General features: G+C 44.7%; 2 protein-coding genes across 2 annotated transcripts in view; both read right to left on the reverse strand.

Annotated features, from left to right (window-relative positions):
- Nucleotides 1-13,391, reverse strand: part of abr (ABR activator of RhoGEF and GTPase) — a 105,583-nt gene extending 92,192 nt beyond the window's left edge. The window contains exon 1 of the mRNA XM_084474457.1: nucleotides 12,403-13,391. Coding sequence (XP_084330583.1) covers nucleotides 12,403-13,213 — 811 coding nt within the window. The 5' untranslated portion in view covers nucleotides 13,214-13,391. The remainder of the gene's footprint in view (nucleotides 1-12,402) is intronic.
- A 1,322-nt stretch (nucleotides 13,392-14,713) lies between these two features.
- On the reverse strand, nucleotides 14,714-20,282 carry aspa (aspartoacylase). Its single transcript, XM_084473979.1, has 6 exons — nucleotides 19,919-20,282; nucleotides 18,131-18,326; nucleotides 17,615-17,708; nucleotides 17,363-17,470; nucleotides 16,145-16,254; nucleotides 14,714-15,886 (listed from the first exon to the last, which is right to left on the reverse strand). The coding sequence occupies exons 1-6, from the start codon at nucleotides 20,158-20,160 to the stop codon at nucleotides 15,695-15,697; spliced, it is 942 nt and encodes a 313-aa protein (XP_084330105.1). The 5' UTR covers nucleotides 20,161-20,282; the 3' UTR covers nucleotides 14,714-15,694.
- Between the last annotated feature and the right edge of the window lie 125 nt (nucleotides 20,283-20,407).

Genomic DNA, 20,407 nt, shown 5'->3' on the forward strand with positions numbered 1-20,407 from the left:
GCTCTCAACCAACCCCCGCCTCCCTCCCTTTCTCCCTCCCCCCGTGGAGCCTGCACACTCATCTCCCTCTCCTCAAACCACCTTGTTCACGCTCAGTGAATGAGATACAGCAGAGCAACACAGCAATTGCCGTGTGTGTGTGTGTGTGTGTGTGTGTGTTGAACGGAAGAATATGGAGAGCTGATGCTCGCACTCTTTCCCACCCTGTCTCTCTCTCCCTCTCTCCCACTCTCCCTCTCCCTCTCTCTCTCTCTCTCAGTACATCACTTGTGTAATGAGGAGAGAAAGAGAGGGAGTAGGAATGAGCCGGGGAGAAGGAGAGGTAGAGAGAGATGCAATCTTGAACTGCTCCTCTCGACGGTTCCCGTAGTAACAAAAAAATGTATCCCACCATTATACCCCCCCCCCCGCCCCCCCCCATTTTTAGGGTTGCCTGTACTCCCACACACTCACACTCACCGCTCAGTGTGTGATTAAAACAAAAGTTGCCAGACAGAAACCATTATTCACTTGACAAATGTTACTTCAGGCACTCATTCAGTACAGAGTCGTAAAATAGATTGCAGAGCTCACACACACACACACACACACACACACACACACCTAAAAACAATACATCTCAGGCACCGACACCCATACATCATCCAAAGATTATGCAAGCGGTACAGGACCACCATAAAGGAAGCTTCCACCTCCTCTTGTAATCCCTCCCCCACCTTCCCGGCACGGCTTTAATGAGCCCATTATCTCCCTCTCTCATGTTTAGTGTTGTGTTCCGCAAGATAAACCTGATAACACCCCCCCCTTCCTCACCCCCACACCCCCCCATTACCGCTACAGTCACCCCCCCACCCCCCCATTACTGCTACAGTCACCCCCTCACCCCCTCATTACCACTACAGTCACCACGCCCCCCCCCCCCCCCACGTAACCGCGGCTACCCCCCCCCCCCCCCATCCCGGTCGTGTGTTAGACGCCGAGGAGGAGGTGGTGGTCCCACTGTCGACGGGACCCATTTGAGTCCCGTTGCTATGGTAACGTGGCACCAATGAAACACCTCGAGCACCTGGCCCGGAGCGGCAGCAGCAACAACAACAACAACAACAAAAGCGAGCCCCCTTTGCTTCTGTCTTTCATTCCTTCCTTCCTCACCCCCTCCCCCCCCCCCCCCCCCCCCCCCGTCCAGGAGGGGAGGACAGAAAGAGCCGGGGTGCTGGAGGATGTGAGGGGGGGTTGGAGTCACTTCAATTAGGGCACAAAGGGCGGACAGGGAGGAACACCCCCCATCCACCCTCTCTCTCTCCCCCTTAGGAACTACTCTTTGTCTGGATACCAGAGCAGCCCCATATGAACCAGCGCTTTCACTCTCTAACACACACACACAACACACACACACACACACACACACACACACACACACACACACACACACACACACACACACACACACACACACACACACACACACACACACACACACACCCCCCCCCCCCCCCCCTAGGGATAAAGAGGGAGAGAGAGAAAAAGAGAGAGAGAGAGATCACATTGCCAGACGATACCAGAGATTGTGTGTGTGTGTGTCGTCTCATAACCGGGCATTTCAAACACGCAGATTGTTATAATTCATGTGTCAGTCACACTTACAAACATAAATATGACATGATAGGAGTCAGCCCTCAGTACACACACACACACACACACACACACACACACACACACACAGACACACCAAGAACAAAGGGGAGGCGTAGAGTGGGGGTTAGGGTTGAAGTAGCTCTTCATCAAAAATGGATTGATTCACCTAATATCCTTTGTCTCAAATCTGGGACAAAGAAAGACGCACACGCAGTCTGGACGTGTGGCGGTGCACTCTGCGCTGGGGGAAAGTTACACCTGCCAATCAATGTAGACTAAATCAGACGCAGACACAGACACACACACTCAAACCCAGACAGACACGCACAAAAACAGCATACCGCTGCTAGGGAGATTTCCTGAAGCATCACAAATTGGCCTCCATCAAATATTAACGTGCCGCCATGTGGTGCTGCATAAAGGACCCGTTAACCAACTGTCTGTACGGTGCAGTGACATGCAGGCGCACGCACACACACACACACACACACACACACACACACACACACACACACACACACACACACACACACACACACACACACACACACACACACACACACACACACACACACACACACACACACACACACACACACCAGTAGAACTGGTAGCAACAGTAATAGGCAAGAATGTAATGTGCAAGATTACAGTCTCGTGTGTGATGGCCTTGCAGACCCAGCCGGTCTGGCCCCATACCTCCGAGGCCGAGGGCGTCTCTGGTGAGAGCATCAGCGAGGCTGAAAGGAGTGTGAAGGTTCCATTCCCTTTCGGGCAATGTTCGGAGGAGTGAGGTGTGAGAAGGGCGCAGGGTGTGCGTGTGCGTGCGCGCGAGCAGGCGTGTGTATTGCGATGGCCTGTACATCACTACAGTGAGTCGAGATGACGCCCGCTGGCCGCTGCTGACTGCGTTACATGTGTCAGATTACTATTAACGCGGTTTAACGGTTAACCCAGCGACTCGCCCGGCCGCGCTCCCTCTCTTTCTCCGTCAAACACACATTCACTAGAATACCCTCACAACACCAGCGCACAAACACTCTCACACAGGGGTTCCACTGTTCCAGATTCATGGAATATGTGTGTGTGTGTCTGTGTGTGTCTGTGTGTGTCTGTGTCTGTGTGTGTGTGTGTGTGTGTGTGTGTGTGTGTGTGTGTGTGTGTGTCCGGCCATCTCGGTTTCCAAGGCGGTGCTTCCATCGAGACTAATGGATCGCTTAGGCCAAACAATTCCCTGAAAGGCAAATAATCGTGTCTAAAAGGAACAGATTTGAGAGAGAAAAAGCCAGAGAGAGAGTACAAGGAATGATTTAGGCAACCATTAGAACAAGTGAGTGTGTTAAAGGCTACGCTACCATGGCAGAAGAGAGCAATCTCTTCCCCCCCGTGTGAGTCGGTGTGTAGGCTTCAGCTTGTCTTTCCCCTCAGTTGACCTGTCTCCTGTGCTCCAGAGGTATTTGGCCATCGAAGAAACCCAATTGTGAGAGTGTGTGGTTTTGATATTTCTTGATGAGTCAGGTTTTTTGCTAAATCTCACACACACACACACACACACACACACACACACACACACACACACACACACACACACACACACACACACACACACACACACACACACACACACACACACACACACGAGAAAGGAAAGTGAGAGCGAGATTTACATCCCCTGGAATAAATCATTTTGATCTATTGAGGTCAAACAAGGAGCTCCTTGGTATGGCGACGTGATTGGCCAAGCCCATGATAAGATTTCCTGCCACACAAGCACAAACACACACACACACACACACATACATAACAAACACTCGCTCTATATGAGGCAGTCTGGTCATCTCTTTGGTGAGTGTGTAGGCATGCAAGAAACAAACAAAGCTGACCAGTAAATAGTTTGAACACTGCAATAAGTTGTGTGGCAAATTGAATATGATGTTACGTAATGTGTTGTGCCACATTCAATATTATGTTTCAGAGCACTAATGACCACAGAGCGTGTTGTTATAGCCATTTCTTCTCTCAGTACAGTAGAAACAGGAAGTATCTACTTCCATAATAACTTACTGCCCCCTGGTGTTCGGTCTAAGGCAACACAGGTCAGGTCCTTACCGTGTAGTAAAGATTACATTTATTATTACTATCATTTTATAAACACTTTTTATAATTATTATAATTTATATTAGTTTTATTATCAAAAAAACAAAAAAAAAGTAATGAACCCAATTAATTAATATTTAAAGATTTATTTTTCCATTCATTTCTCAAAATGAGAGGGCTTTTATTAGCTCAAGAGACTGCATAGTCATACAGTTTTGACATATTCAAAAGCATGCTTAATGTTAGATATGACTACGTTATGTAGGTCAAGACATTTGAATTCTTAGATTTGACCAATGATTCTTTTGTCAGTGTTTCAGCACCGTCTTTATGGGGTAATATCGTACTGCTATGAGAAAATATCCATGCAGAAACATGCCAAGGGTCACTGCGATGATATCTTATCCTGTTGTTGAGAAAATAAGGGGAAGCTTATTTCATATAAAACCCCTTAAGCAGAATACTAGATTATCCAACTAGCTACAACCGGCACAGTCAGCAAAATCAAACAAAAAAATCTCATCTCAACGCTATAAATCGTATTAAATCGTATTCTTCTAATCTTTACTTTATAGCAGAACATGTACACCAAGCACAGCACCAACATATCTCACAGATGCCCTATACAAAGAAATTAAAATTTTCTCCCAATCAAAAATAAACATAATATTGAATCTATTCTGTGCCATTCCAAATTATTTGTGTTTCATAAAGTGATAATTGTCATACGGTGAAATGTATTTAAGTGGATGCAGGTTGTACCTTCTCTCAGACCTAAGACACCTACAGCCTGGCTCTGTGTAGAAAGATCTAAACCTGTATGAAGGGAAGTGAAACCGTGCTGCATAGCAAAGCCACAGAGCCGGCTGCCCAAGACAGGACTTCCCCCAAGGGATAAAAAAAAGATAGCGATAAAAGCAATGAGAGAAATCCTTAAAAAAGGTAATATACGTTCTGTGAAAGGCCATCTCTCAAAAAAAAATACTTTAAAGTTGAGTGCAATTAAGGAATTTGAAACGTTTGTCTGTCCCTTTGTCCTTTATAAGAAGAAAGGCTTCAGCTGCCGTTATTCATCTCTCTTATGTAATAGAGGATCTGCCACAGACATCTAGATCGGTCACTTTCCATGCCAGTTCACAAACTTGCCTGTCATCACACTCCTGACCCTGTGATCGTTAAACTGTTTGCTTCATAACGTTTGTAAATTGCCATCATGCACACATGAAACAAAGCACGCACTCTCCAATCTAAAAGCCGATCGATTTACGAGGGGAACAAGCAGTTTTCGTAAAGAAAAAGGAACCGTTTTTTTTCTAGCCATTTTGCAACAATAAAACTCCTGAACAATTGAAAGACTCACTGCCATCTGACACCACGGTCGCCATGGAAACCTTTACCCGCCGGCAGGAAGAGTACCCTTCCCACATGGACATGCAGAAACATTAGGGTAAGGAGGGGGTGACGCAGGAAATCAATGTTCTGAGACCATTTCTCTTGTATTTTGCACACATGGCTGAGGCTGGCTAGAGGTAGGCAGCCTCAGCCATGTGTGCAAAATACAAGAGAAACGGTCTCAGAACATTGATTTCCTGCGTTCAACAGATGTCTGCACTGCCTCTCTATTAGAGCATGCAGGACAGGTGTAAACGGTACTGGGCTTGACTGACGATAAACGGTTCCCCCTGCAAACTCTGGAGCATTTGACCACACACACACACACACACACACACACACACACACACACACACACACACACACACACACACACACACACACACACACACACACACACACACACACACACACACACACACACACACACACACACACACACACACACACACCTCCACCTCCTGGACGTTTTGGGAGCACTCAATGTCCATGCTCTGGATGTATGGGAGAGCCGACTATGTGTTAAACTGTGTTAAACCAGGACATGCCCTGCAACACTGTTAACCTTAAACAGTCTGACTGGAGCTTGTTTATAAAATGTTGATAGTTCTTTTGCAGGGCAACTCGTATGAAATCAATACACACTTACCTACGGGCATCAATATTGCATTGCAAGGATATTGAAAGGAAGATGAGTTATTGTAATGGGGAGACAGGTATGGATGGCAGTTGGGTAGAAGTTATCAGGGGGCCGTACATTAAGGTAATCATTGAGAAAGGAAAGGATGTGTTGAGGCCACGAGTCAGCCCATCGTGAATAAGAAAAGGCAGACACGGAAACACAGACACAGACGCAAAGACACACACATTTGGGATGGCGTCTCTCATAGAGACAGTGAATCATCACTAGCATTGCTCCAGTGGCACAGTGACTTGGTTTGTTGGAGTGTACACACGTCCATATAGAAAGATACACACAGCAAGCTGACTGGTTCATAATGAGGCTGGATATGTTTTGGTTTTTTATCTAATTTGTTGACAGATTTAGGAGATACCGGTATACAAGGTTCTCCGCTGACACCAAACATTATTTTAAATGAGACTGTATCTTGTGCTGATTGCGGATTGAGACAGGAAAACCACTACTTTCAGAAGCAAATGTTTTTAGCCGCACCCTGGTTCACATATACCTTGTCTCACCTCCACTCTGTCTACCACCATCCTATCTCACCACCATCCTGTACTGTGCGTGCAGCAAACCACCCTATCACACAGTAGCATCATCACCTCATCACCTCTGAAATCTCTGGAATTACCCATGATCAACAAAACCCTAATTTCCTTTTAGGGGAAGTCTGCTTGAATTGCGACACAAGGTTCTCAACAAACTTTGCATTTGAAAACTGGGTCTGGTACCAGCTAATCCCACATATCAGACTTTAGATTAATATCCAAAGTCTGATTGTAGACCAGATCAAATCTGGGTGAACTGGGTATTACATGGTTATGAAGGACTTGTTTTTAGTACCCCTACAGAATTTATTTTCAGAATTCCAATATTACACACAGAAGGCAGACAGTGACACACCACAAAGAAATCAGTCAACTAACTGGTAAATAATTAGCCTAGTCCTAACTAGACCTTCATACTCATTTCATTCATAACGATGGTCTAGAACTGCTATAGAGACAAACGATTGGCGGGTGCTGTTGAAGTTTAAAACCTATTGGCTCTGCCCAGTGCCACTCCGGATCTGCCTTAACCAATCGCTAACGTTTGGTCGTGACGTATTTCTTATTGCTGCTTCCCGGTATTCGTTTGACTACAACTGAAACTCGCGCACGACCTGTACATCACTGTTCTCAGGCCGCGCCTCCTGTTCACTGATTGGAAGGACAAACTTGAGGGAAAAGAAAGCGTGCAAACATACACTACACCCAGACTGAAGTACTGAAGGGAAATTAAAATTGAGTGGAGGCGGGCGGAACCCGGCTAGTAAATAATGACTGAATTTTTGAAAACAGGTTTGGTTCGATTTAATCTCAGGAACACAGTTCGGAAGCACTTGCTTGTTTGTTTAGACTGTTCTTTGTTTAAGAACGGTATTATGGTCCTGTGACTCATCTATAATAGCTTTCTGGAGAAGGGAGGGGAAAACCAACAAGACAATCTTCCAAGATGTCCAGTCAATCCAACCCCTGTGTTTCCCGCTCTCCCTAATGAATAAACCTTTTGATCCGTGGACTTGGCAGCCCTCCATTAAGAGTTCTCGGCCTAAGACAGCGCTTCACGCGACACACTTTTGAGCATGACAGGCCAGGGCATGGTATTGTGACACACCCTACAAACAGGATGAGGATGAGGAAAGACAACCGTCTGGAGGTGTAGATTACAACCGTGATAATCTGGTCAAAAGCATTATAGTGTAAATGTGGGGACTCAGGAGGACGATGTGTGAAACAAACAGATCTTCACCAACAGGAACAAGAGCACCAGTACACACACACACAACTCTTTAGTGGGAAAGGTTACCAGCGGCATTGATTAACAGGACAAATGACCCTGCAGTAATCACTGGTATGATTACTCCCTCTCCGAAAGTGATGGAAAATTGTCACCCAGGTGGACATGCACCTTTTTGCCCCTGATCATCTGCCCTGACGCTGTGACGCACGTTGAAGTACCAGACGTCGGCAGGAAAATAGAGATGTGGAATTATGAAATTAGTCAAATTAGTCCCCACCAACTGTAAAAGAGACCAAATAATTATTAGATACGAAGAAGTAACCACCAGTAAATTTCCACTTGCTTCTGTGCCGCTTTTAAACTGTTTACTAGCCGCGTTCTTCTATTGCGTTCGTGACAACGAATGTGTCAGGGAAACACCAGGAGAGTCAAAGTCAAAATCGCTTGCAAATTGTGGTTGAAAAAGGGAATTTTAGTTTGTTTAGTTTATTTACAGTGAACTCCCCTTCACTGTGAACTTCTACGCTGACATCCAGTTAGCTGCAGCTCTGCACAAACCTCTCCGGCTCAGCCCCTTGTGTGCAGGGTGCATCCACATCCTGTCTGATCATGCATTGCACACTCACCTTCACGCCAACGTAGTCAGCGTATAGTTTAAACACGCTACACACCGGCTGCTCGAATGTGTAATACAATGAATCAAGTCATGGATTCTTTACGTTTCAGGTTGAACTTGGGGGTTTGCTTGGGGTTGGGGGGGACAAACAGGGAAGCCGATGCACCTCATTTTGTTGGTAGGCTAGGGGACGTTAACGCCAATCAAGGCCTCAACTTGCTTATTATTTCATAAAGCGATTACTAGTACAGATTACAACAGTTAATTTAGGCCCGCCCCGGTAGCTCACTGGGCAGAGCGTGTACCATATAGGCCCAGTCCTGAACGCAGCGACCCGGGTTCCAATCCTGCCCGTCGTCATTTGCTGCATGTCCTCCCCTCTATCTCCCATACCATCCTCCCTCTCTGTAATAAAGCATAACAATGTACATTAACAGTTACTTTAGACTGCCTAGTATGCAAAGTAAACACAGAGCAAAAAACTCATATTCCTTCTTCCATCGAGCAATATAGCTCCTCCTCCCACTTTGAGATTGCTAAATACTAAAAATGAATTGTTTTTCGGTCACAGGGTGCGTGGTTTTAGAGAGCATCATACAACGGCTTTGAGCCAATCAGAATCCAGAGCCGTTCTTTGGATAAGAGTATGTATGTGTTGCTCCTTAGGACGTGTCAGGCTGAAGACCCGCCTACTCCAGCCCTGTTTTGGGTGGGGCCATTGGCTTTGTCAGCACAGCCCATCACCCAGGGGGTGATACATGGACACAGGGATACGGTCTCCAGCTGAGACGGTTATTAAAACAAAATACCTACGTTAAAAAAAAAGAAGAAGAAGCAGGCGACTCACAGTCGGGACACTGGAATGATTAAGAGGTCATGCTGTGACACACACACACACACACACACACACACACACACACACACACACACACACACACACACACACACACACACACACACACACACACACACACACACACACACACACACACACACAGCTTAAATATATATTCCTGAATAGCAGCATTTTAAACAGGCGATGAGGAAGAATGCTGCTGCCCCCCCCCCCCCCCCCCCCCAACCCCAAAACAAGGCAGCATGGCGAGCCTGGACTAGCCCTGACGTTCCCAGAGAAGCGGGACCGGTTAAGAGTCAGTGCAAGAGAGAAAGAGTGTGAAGGTGTGCGTGTAGAATATCTCTCTCGGGTGACAAAGACACCCTTTTTTTGCCTGTGTCTTCTGAGGCCAGACTGTTAGAATGCTGAACGCCCGACCCTCATCAAAAAACAAACTCCTTTCTGGTAAAGACAAAAAACAATGAATCATAGGGTTTGTCTGATGTAATGGGAAATGGAGGAGGGAATAACGTAGAAACTCTGACAGATTTGATGATGTCACCAGGACATGGGTGTTGTGCAAAGCCTCAAGCCAATATATTAGACATGTTTTCCAGACTGGAAAGCTGTTTACTTTTGGCGGTTTCGGAAAAACATGGATAAGATGATAAGATAGTTTAACCGTAGCTGTCACCTTAATTCAATATCAACAGTTCCACTGAAGGACTACAAGATTACAACCTTTTGTCTTGGAGTTTAGACCGACATACTACAACTTAATAAGAATATATGTCCAAAAGGCTGTTGGAATGATACATTACGTAGCGCAGGTGTAACTGACTAATATTTAATATTATTATTATTTTTTTTTTCTGGTCTACTACTAACTAGACCAAACGCACTTGTGTGTAAGAGAAAACACATTTTATATGAAAACCCAGGAGCAGATTGCAAAATACACCAACCAACACACACACACACACACACACACACACACACACACACACACACACACACACACACACACACACACACACACACACACACACACACACACACACACACACACACACACACACACACACACACACCACTCGTACTTTGTCCCTGATCAAACAACGACTTGGTCAAATGTTGGCTGTTAGTGGTGTTAAAAATAAAACGGTGGTGAGAGCACTCTCAGCGATGGAATAGACATAGGCGTATTCTTCCGATGAATGTGATGCAGTGTTATTTACCCCATCTAAACCCATTACTTTGGCAAGGACACTGGAGAGAACTGCTGCATCACTGAGCTAACCAAATCTTACCAAGGAAAGAACAACATTGAAGACCAACCGGGCATTTGAGGTATAAATTACATTGGAATAAAGTGATGTTTGAAAGACCAAGGTCATTTCTTTTGTCATTTGTTGTCTGTTGGTGATATTTGCAAGTTAGAACTTAATAATGCTATAGTTATTAAGTTCTAACCTGCAGAAATAACCAACAGGCGACAAATGCCAGACTGAGTTTTTTCTAAGTAGCTAAATATGGCTAGGGGGAGGCCCCAAGTGCTTTGACTAACACTGGTGAATCACCCTGTTCAAAGTGATGACCACTGACCAGCACGTAGGAACACAACCACCCCCTCCATTCTTTAAACCACATGACCTTGTGCATTGATTGATTGAGGTACACACAGGCGTGGGCATAAACAAGACCCCCTGTGTCAAAGTATGCTTGTCTGAGTATGTGAGTGCTTGTTATTGGTGGGATGCATGAGCAAGGCTACTGTTCCTGCAGGGGTAAATCTCAAGGGGAATCAGATAGCTCTGGGAGGGTCTCTCTCGGCCCCCTCGTCTCCTCATTGTGTTGGATCACAATCCACTCTTTCCTCGCGTTATCCACGTGTGTGTGTGGAAAACCTCATTATCCATCTGGACAACAGCAGAGGAAGCTATAAGGCCTTGTTGCTGAGCACGCAAAAAAGGGGTTCTCGGAATATAACAAAGGAGTCCGACGGCGGGGGGGTCTGTTTTACATGAACAAACCAACGAGCCGGTCTGAAGAAAAACATACTGTGTGTGCAGTCAACCTTACAACAAGCCCCATGAGATAAACACTGCTTTCACACTTGGCTTAATCATAATCGACAGCATCAGGGAAGTACAGTTTCCACACAATGACACATGAATAGCTTAGCCTTACCATTATATGAGTGGCTGAATTCAGCCTAGCGACATCCTCATTTCAGCCTCTCCTAAACCCTGGTCCAAGGTTGTGTTGCCACGGTGAACGTTGCCAGAGCAACAGAAGAGGCCAGCGGCGCTAGAAAATACCTGGACGTCGTCTGATTTTGTCCAAACAGTTGACTATAAATGAGCGCTCAAAATAACACATTATGTCTAGTTGCTGGACACCATCACATCAATATCCAACAGTGGATGTGTTCAAGATGATGTCCACCACACCACCTCACGACAGAATTGTATTTTCTAATATTGACTGATGTGTGGTACAAGTTGTGATGACCAATTCCTTTTCACCTTATTTCTTCCTTGCTGGGTCTGGCACGAAACCCAAACATGCGTGAAGGAAGTTTGGTGTGATTGTCTCTGCGTGTGAAGGAGGTTTTGAGTCACTTAACGGTCACGGCAAACTGAACCAACATAGCCAAAAGAGGAAGTCTGAAAGGCGAGTAACACGCAATTGGGTATAGTGTTAGAAATGATGGGGCATGAATTGTATACCCACTGGTTGCGCAAAATGTATATGCACAAGATGCTTTTGATAAAACGAAAACAAATGGACTATATACGCACACAAAAATTTAACTATTTCTAAATGAAGGCTTATTCAGCGTGACGTGTTTCTTTCCTACACCTCACATGCAGCCCTATGGCATTGAAACCGACAGATGGAGATTGCGGTCTGAAAGAAAACTACTCTGCTGGGTATCCTGCCGTAGCATCATAACACAAATCAAAGTCACGCCCTGCAAAACGGACATTGCTGTCTCTGCCTACAGTTTTATGTTGATTCAAAGCCCTGAAGGCTCTGATGTTTCAGTTTCATGGTGTGGTGATTTTAAGATGATATGCAACGTTATGATGAAGCATTGAAGAGATATTTTATGCATACATGATAATGAATGTAAACAGCACATGTATATGCCTCCTGAAAAGTTGACTCGTTTGTTATGTCATAGGTTGGCAGGCATGCACATCTGCATTAACGAATTCAAGATCTTCGGGAATCACACAGCACATGGTTGTCTGTTGTACACATGGACCGATAGTGCCACTGACAATCACAGTGCCACTGTCAATCACAGTGCCACTGTCAATCACAGACCAAGTTGAAAAGGTTGACATATACCTGCAGAGGAGGAGTCGTCGTGCTCGGAGCTTGGGTAGCCGTCACTGCGTCTGTCCGGGGTGCTGCTTCCAGAGCCGCGGGACAGTCTGCGGGGGACCCGCATCATTGACGGCGACAGCCTCCCGTCGTCGCTCGAGTCGCCGTCCCTGCTCTGGCGGAACGGACGTAGCGCGTCCCGGAGGCTGTCCTTCACCGCAGCTTTCGGTCCCAATAGGTTACTCTGGACAAATTTCTCATTCATTTCCAAATCTTCATACTCGTGGTCACTTTCCTCCTGGTGGTCAATGGTGGCGGGCTTACATTTGCCAACGCCGTTGCCATCCACCTGAGAGACAACGGTGAGGATCGGGTTCCCTTTCGGCATGCTGGACGTCCGCGGCGGCACCGGGATAGGTTTACCCGGCTTGCGGTTCACCTTGCTCACGGAGCCGATCGGGCTGATAAAATTCCCCTGTGGGTCCCCGACGCCTTTATCCCCTTGTTGCGACTGAAGTTTCCCACTCACGGGCTTCAAACCCTCCGGAGTCGCCTTCCCCATCTTGCTCTTAAACCCAATGTGAGCATTAAAGTTTTCATCTTTACGTTCAAACCTTCCCTTGTCGTAACTTCTCTTCTGCCGCGCGATGGTGGTCTGTAGGTAGATCACCTTGAATTTCTCCTCCGAAAGTGCACTCTGGAGCTTCTTGAGGTTGGCTTTGCACTTCTCCAGCTCCGTCTCGACGTCCTCCAGCGAATTTAAATCCATACGAGGAACTTCTCCGTCGGGAAATTCATTCCGCCAGTGCTTTTCGAACTCTTCTTGTTCCCACATCGTCCACGCTGATTCCCGCGGCACCCCCTACCTCCTGGTGAATGGTTCGACCCCGTCTCTACTCCCTCTCCGTCCGTCACTTGCTCCTCTGCGACATATGCACGGTTCAAAGCGTCACTGTAATCAACAAAGAGACTGAGTGCACACACGTAGTAGTAGTAGAAGACACCCGGGACAACTGTGTGTGCACAACGCACCTTCACTCACTCAACTGTGCCAGAAAAGTTGGAGTCTTCCGGTATCGAAGTGCTGATGACGTACGTAGTACCAGTTGAAGAGCCGATGAACGGGGTTTTGTGATTCTTCTCAGGGCGGTATATATTTACCTGACTTGTCACGGAAGCAAATATTTTCAACTGGAGGAAGTTATATATGGAAATAATATGGGAATAAATGAATAGGAAATGCATGCGACTATGTTATGTTATGTCATGTAAACTGTTGTGTCTATAGCGCCACAGGCTTGATGGAGACGGTTGTATTTTATCACTTGAGTTCGTGCATGTGATAGGCTATTCATAGTCTACACAAAACCAGTTGTTCTCGCTCCCCTTTGACTTTGTCAGACAATACATTTTCCTTCAAAAATAAATGTATTAAACATGAGTGCTCACACACAGACACAGACACACACACACACACACACACACACACACACACACACACACACACACACACACACACACACACACACACACACACACACACACACACACACACACACACAAGGGAGTAGACCAGCAAGCACATAGATATCCAGATCAGAATTCGAAGAAGAAAAAAATACATTAGAGACAAGTTCATTCAACTAGTAACCCTGGCACCGTACGTCAGACAAAAACGCAGCCAGTACAACGTACTGCTATATGATACGAAGAGAGGACAAACACATTCCTTTGGGAGAGAGAGAGAGAGAGAGAGAGAGAGAGAGAGAGAGAGAGAGAGAGAGAGAGAGAGAGAGAGAGAGAGAGAGAGAGAGACTAAATAGATGGTAAGGTGACGTGTTGATGCGTGGTGTACCGCTGAGTAGGCCTATCCTATCGGATCCTCTCCAAGACCTGAAGATTTCACTCCACTTCCACCAAGCGCCCTCTGGTCAGAGCAACTCATCGATCAGCATGATGTTACCAAGCCCTGATTAGGTTACAGCAATCGAGGAAGAGATAGCGAGGGGCCCAGTGCCCCTGCCGCTCCTGTACGTGTAGGCCTACTACTAACTTTTGCAACTTCAAGATGCCTTCATACTTAAATGTATCGATCGTATATATTGATATCCACACTGTACCAGCCAAAGGTACCAGTTTATGTTTAACATTTACTATCTATGTGTCACTTTATGGATTTGATGTCTTCAATGAACGTGGTGTCTATTGAGAAAAAACATGTAAAGAGCAAGTGTAACGCTGACTGAATTCATTCTATTAGTGGGAATGTGTGGCCCTCTTGTGGCTAGAGAAGAAATTATACATTTGCAAAACGGTCAAGTGTATAAGTCAAGTGTAGCATGTTGTTCGATTTATTGATCATATCAAATTCAGGATTCAGAAAAGTTAGAATATTTAAAGGCATATTACTCAAAGTAATGCCTACAGAAAATAGATTTACTACTAAATTACAGTGAAAATCTTCAACAGACAACAGACAACACAGGAAAAACATTATTAGGTCAAAAAGTACATACATCTTCCCTGTTTAACATCCAATACACTAGTATTTCAAAATAACGAACATCATAAAAATATGGTTTATATTTGTGCATCCCAGTTGCTCACTGAAAATAAACATACTATACAAATGGTTACAACATACTACACAATACTAACACATTTAAATCTCTATTAAGGCAACAATAGGATAGAACCATAGATGCAAACCCTAGGGTTATCTTTTGGAGGTTTAAAAGTTGCTATTGCAGTTGAAGGCCACAAAAACGTACCAATTTCTTAAATGAGTTCACACTTTAAAGCCAGTGGTCAAAATGTTTGTTCAGAAATGGCCTTCCTGAGCAGTTATGGAAATAAAGCATTAATATAAATTAGAAATAGATCAGTGGCAGTGTATGATTACTCATCATCACAATGACAATGGCGAAAGAATTTGACACAAATCACTTTTTCTAAAATAGAAATCATGTGCAAATAACATAGTAGCATAAATAGTTACCATGACAATGTAGTCTGAACTTCAAACCCTTTTACAAAAGGACCTAATCAACACTCCCTCAGGTTTTTTGCATAGTTAATTAGTGCTCTTTGCAAGAAATGCATAGCAAAATTAGACAGGAGCGGTGAAACTTGTTCTGTCAAGATTATAACGATGAAAAACACACAGACACACACACACACGCATCATTTTAAAAAAAGACACGGAGGAAGTAAAACATTTAAAATCAAAATATTATTGCTGCGGTTTTTTCAATCTCCAACCGCCAAAGTTTTCATGCTCCTTCAATCCGATTAGCATGAAACCACAGGTTTTATTTTACACTTTCCTGATGGCGTTGGCGGCCAATGTTTCTCTTCTCGTGGTCACGAAGGCCTGCTGCTTCTCATAATATGCCGCCTCGTTGATGAAGGTGGGGTACACGGCGCCTGCCCCCTCGTAGGGGATGGTCTTGCCGTCAAAGGTCTGGAACATTGGGTCTCCTGGAGTCAGGGGCTCCCAGTCGCAGTCCTGGAACCGCCACGGCAAGGGAAATAAACAAGAGAGAGAACAAGAAACCAAACTGTTGCATAAACAACCTGCTAGCGCACACATTCTCCCATCCACTCAAAGACTTGCTACTTGTGAGTCATGAAGCTAGTATAAGTGAGTTAACCATTACTCATTAATGGCAGGTGTATGTTTTAAGTAATTGTAACGGCTTTGGATAAAAAGCTGAACGACACAGTAGTAAACAGTATGTGACAGAGGTGGGGAGAGGTTATTTACCTGCAGATTGGGGTGAACCATGGCGATAATGTTGCCATTGGCGTCTCTGGGGTAATCCATCCTTTCAGAGACTTTGAAGACATCTACTGTGCACGGAGGGAATTCAACACCTGAAAACACACACACACACACACACACACACACACACACCTAAACATGCTGGAAAAGTACATAGTGGAATGGATCGATTGTTTATTTTTCCCAGTTATATATATATATATATATATATATAGCTGAAGATGGTATCAATTACAGTTTACATTACACTAGATTATTGTATGATTATGTCTGTTCGGAATCTTGTCTTTGCACTATACTTCCTCCCTTCAAGAGACATTAAATAAGGTTTTGGGGATTTTTCAGAACTCCCTTCACAAGTATTGTTAATGTTTTGAAGAGATGCTGGCATCCGTTTCAGGTCATGAGCACAGAAATGCTTTAGTTTTTCTTGAATACACGTCAGACAAAGAAGGCACACAGCTCCAATAAGTGCTGTTGATTAATCATAATATACCAATCACAAAATCCATCAAGAAATAGCCTAAAAGGAATAACTACAGAATTGACTTATCAGCCGATATTTAGAGTAATTTCCAAAAGAAAACAAAGCCTGGGATGTAATTTCCCAGCATAGCCGATAATAAACATCCCACAGAACAAAACAAGTTGTTCCTTCAAAGTCCAGAACAGGAGAAGCAATTCATGAGGCTACAACAGCCTGTTTAGCGCTCGCACAACAGCAGATTAGCAAAGCGTTGGCAGCAGGCCTGCCCCAACGACATGGAAACGAACCAACTCCGAACAAAATTGCCATTCAGAAGCCACTCATCTAAAGGAACCGGCCTAACGTGACTGTTGTTTGGAGCAGAACACGCAGAACAGAACTACCTAGGAGTTTCAAGCACTTTTTGTCTCGTTTTGTTTTGATGCAGGGAACGGAACGGGGGAGCGGTAATGCAGAATACAAATAAAATGCAGATAATTTTGTAAAGCATGATCTGCTTCCCAAAGTGGCTTTTTGCTTTAGACAATTATATTTCTGCCTGTTCTTGCAAGAAGATGGGACTTTAACAAATCAGATGTAAAAAAATGTTTTGTCATCGTCAGACAATTACATTTTCTGCCAACTTGTCTGTTCTTGCAAGACATAAGACAATGTTTGGCAATATCGCCGAGTGGCTCCTACCACTGTGTGCAAGCACAGACAGCCTCCTTTACCTTCATTAAATAATTCAATAAAGTCCAGGGCATGTTTCAATATGATCCTCATGGCTTCAAAGATGTTGCTCCTCAGAACTCCTTGAGGCTGAGGGCCTACCTCTAAACCTGCAACACAAAAGACAAACACACACGTTTGCATGTGTATACATTGAGGTGACACAAGGAGACGATCCATGGTGTTACGGTGCAGGGTCCCCAAGGTTAAAGGAGGCGTCGGGGTGCCCTTCAGGCCCTACTCGGGGGACTCACCGACAGAGTGTTTGGCCACAGATCGGGCCGTGGCGTACTTCAGGCCGGGGTCTTCGTTCAGCAGTACGGGACAGCTGTCTGGTGCGATGGCCTTCTGCAGGACAAAGCCAAAGCAGGTATTCTCAACTGTGTCACTATAACTGTTTATATGGAGGTTGGTGTGTCTGATTATACCATTTTTAGTTGTTTCCCTATGGTTGACTTTACTGTTTTTTTATGATTCCTCAAGGACAATTAGACTTGCCAGTAAATTCATTATTTGGATGGTTTTTGGATGGTTGACCCTTTGGGCTAATGCATCATTTGCTTTAGCACACAAGTCGGCCGATGATTATGTAAGAAGCTCTGAGTCACTGAGCCTTTCTTAAGCAACTCCCATTTTGGAGAACATTCAGCCATTTAGGAACAGAAAGTCAACCTTCACTACCCCCTGTAGATTGAAAACCCCATATCTCAGACACAGACACTCATAGCAGAAGCAGTTAATACTAGTTAATATTAACCCATAATGGTTACCTTGATGTAGTTCATCATCTGCAGGTTGAAGTGGTCTTTGGAGCTTTCCAGTATGAGCGTACAGCCCATGTTGGACGTGGTGTTGTGGAGGTCAAAGATCACATCATAGGCCTCTGAGCTCCCTTTAGGTCCGAACAGCCTGTTAATCTCCTGGGCTCTTTGCACCTCGTAGGGCAAATCATTTCCATTTGGGGCACTGGGTTGAATAGAAATAACTATTTTAGCAATTGTTTATCATGCCAATTTAACCAATAAACACAGCTTATCAGCTAACCGTGAACGGGCAAAGAGCGTTGCATGAATAACTGTGAGAGTGTCAATGATTGGTACAAGGTTATCTAGTCTAAAATAATAGTCTTCACAAGCACCACTTTGGGCTACAACCAAAAAGTAAGAGTTACAGATTCCTAACAAAGAGGCAACCAATACAAAACAACCAGAATTATATATCTTCTTCTGTCTCTAATAATAAACCTTCAAATCTAAAAGGGAAAAAAGCTGGAGAATTATCATGAAAGCAAATGTAGTGAGTAGTGACTAATCCAACAGTATGCCTACTGTAAGAAAAATAATGGCGAATTGTAAGGCTTGCATTATGGAACAGTGTGTTTTTCAACCTGAAAAAAAAATCCGCATGGCGATATCCAAATGTCTTTGGTCTTAAAAAAGACCAAAGACACGGAGAAGGAAAATAAAAGAACACTTGACAAAGACAAAACTAGCCTGGTAGCTTCCCTAAAACGGGACACATTGTTCCAGCGCTCACCCACACCTGGTTTCCCCTCAATATCTGGTATTTTCTAGCTTGTAATGAGACCACAATACGGAAACATTCGGTGGGCTTTGTCGTCGTGCACTCAATAGTACAATTTAAATTGGAATGAATATTGGCTAAGCCATGCCAATCAAACAAACAAAATATGCATTAACACACACACACACACACACACGCACACACGCACACACACGTGCGGGGGGACCCACGTGAGGAAAAACACGCTCAAGGAACAGTGTAGGGGCAATAAAGGGTACAGGGCAGTAATCTATTTTTAATTTCAAGCGGACTGTTTTGATGTTGCTAATCTTCCATTTCCCAACAGTTCGACGCTGAAGCGTCGGCCTTATTCCGAATAATCTTCTTAGAGATCCAATAAACGGGACGACAGCTGTAGCCCTAAAGACATCCTAAAAATATCAGCGATTAAAACAACGTCCGTCAAAATGGAGTGGACCGTTTGGATGCAGTGTAGGATTCACATGTTTGTTTGTGTGGCAGGCTGCTTTATTTACGCTCTACTTCACGAGAACGACGGAAAAGTCACCCGTCATTTGAAACTCAGTCCCGTTCCGCTCACGTTTTGGGCCTGGCTGCGAGCTGGCTCTGCTCAGCTGTTCGGATGGAACCGGAGCTGTAGCGCTGGTCGTGTGGTACTAGGCCCCCTGATAATGCCTTTTGAATTAATCATGTAATTGAACCCTTTAAAAACATATAAATGATCGTTGGCCTATCTCAAACGCTATGTTGCGCATTGCTGTTCAATAATAATGACAAGGTATATAACCTTTAGAGGAACTGGTTAAGCTGCTATTTTGACGTCTCACATCTAACAATGTTTAGCAATAGCACACACTTAGTAGGCTGTGTTTTCTGTGTGATTGTATCGATCATAACACATGTTGTTGTGCCAAGGCAACCTGTCTGTAGGTAAGCTTTAGTATCGCAGGCACGATCATCTACTGGTAACGATAGCCTAATAACGCAGTATTACTAGAATATATCACGTTTACCTGAGATTCTCTGTTGTAAATGCCCGGTTGAGATCTGTATCCACGTATCTGGAGCATTTCTCCACTGCCTTTGGGTTGGTGATGAAGGGTTGCGTTTCAACCCCCTTCCTCTGTATCTCTTCTCTGCTGTTCATCATCCATAGGTTTACAAGTGTCACTCCGGACATTTCATTTCCATGGGTGCCTCCGAATATAGCGACTCTTCTCGCCTCATTGAAACTGGCCACGTTATTTGAAGACATGTTGCGGAGAAAATAGTTTGTAAAATACAATTTAGTGGAACTCCAGCACTGGCGGAGTAAAAAGCTGCGCTGTCGTTTCCTAGACGATACAGTGAGAGAAGTCCTGCTATACACTTACATAATTCGGCCGCTGGGCTATTATGGCCACTCGTAACACAACACTGTTGTGCTCGGATTCGGAGCTGTGCTTTGGTGTACGCCCATTCCCTCTGTCCCGCCCCCTCCTTCCCATTCGCTGATGAATCCA

The sequence above is a fragment of the Micromesistius poutassou genome (genome assembly GCF_964030765.1).
Source record: "Micromesistius poutassou genome assembly, chromosome: 10".
Lineage (NCBI taxonomy): Eukaryota > Metazoa > Chordata > Actinopteri > Gadiformes > Gadidae > Micromesistius > Micromesistius poutassou.

Coding starts and splice junctions, on each gene's coding strand:
- aspa (XM_084473979.1), bottom strand. CDS start 20,160: ATGTCTTCAAATAACGTGGCCAGTTTCAATGAGGCGAGAAGAGTCGCT. Junction 17,471..17,614: donor TGTGGCCAAACACTCTGTCG/GTGAGTCCCCCG, acceptor TTTGTGTTGCAG/GTTTAGAGGTAGGCCCTCAG. Junction 15,887..16,144: donor TGGTTCACCCCAATCTGCAG/GTAAATAACCTC, acceptor TGGCGGTTCCAG/GACTGCGACTGGGAGCCCCT.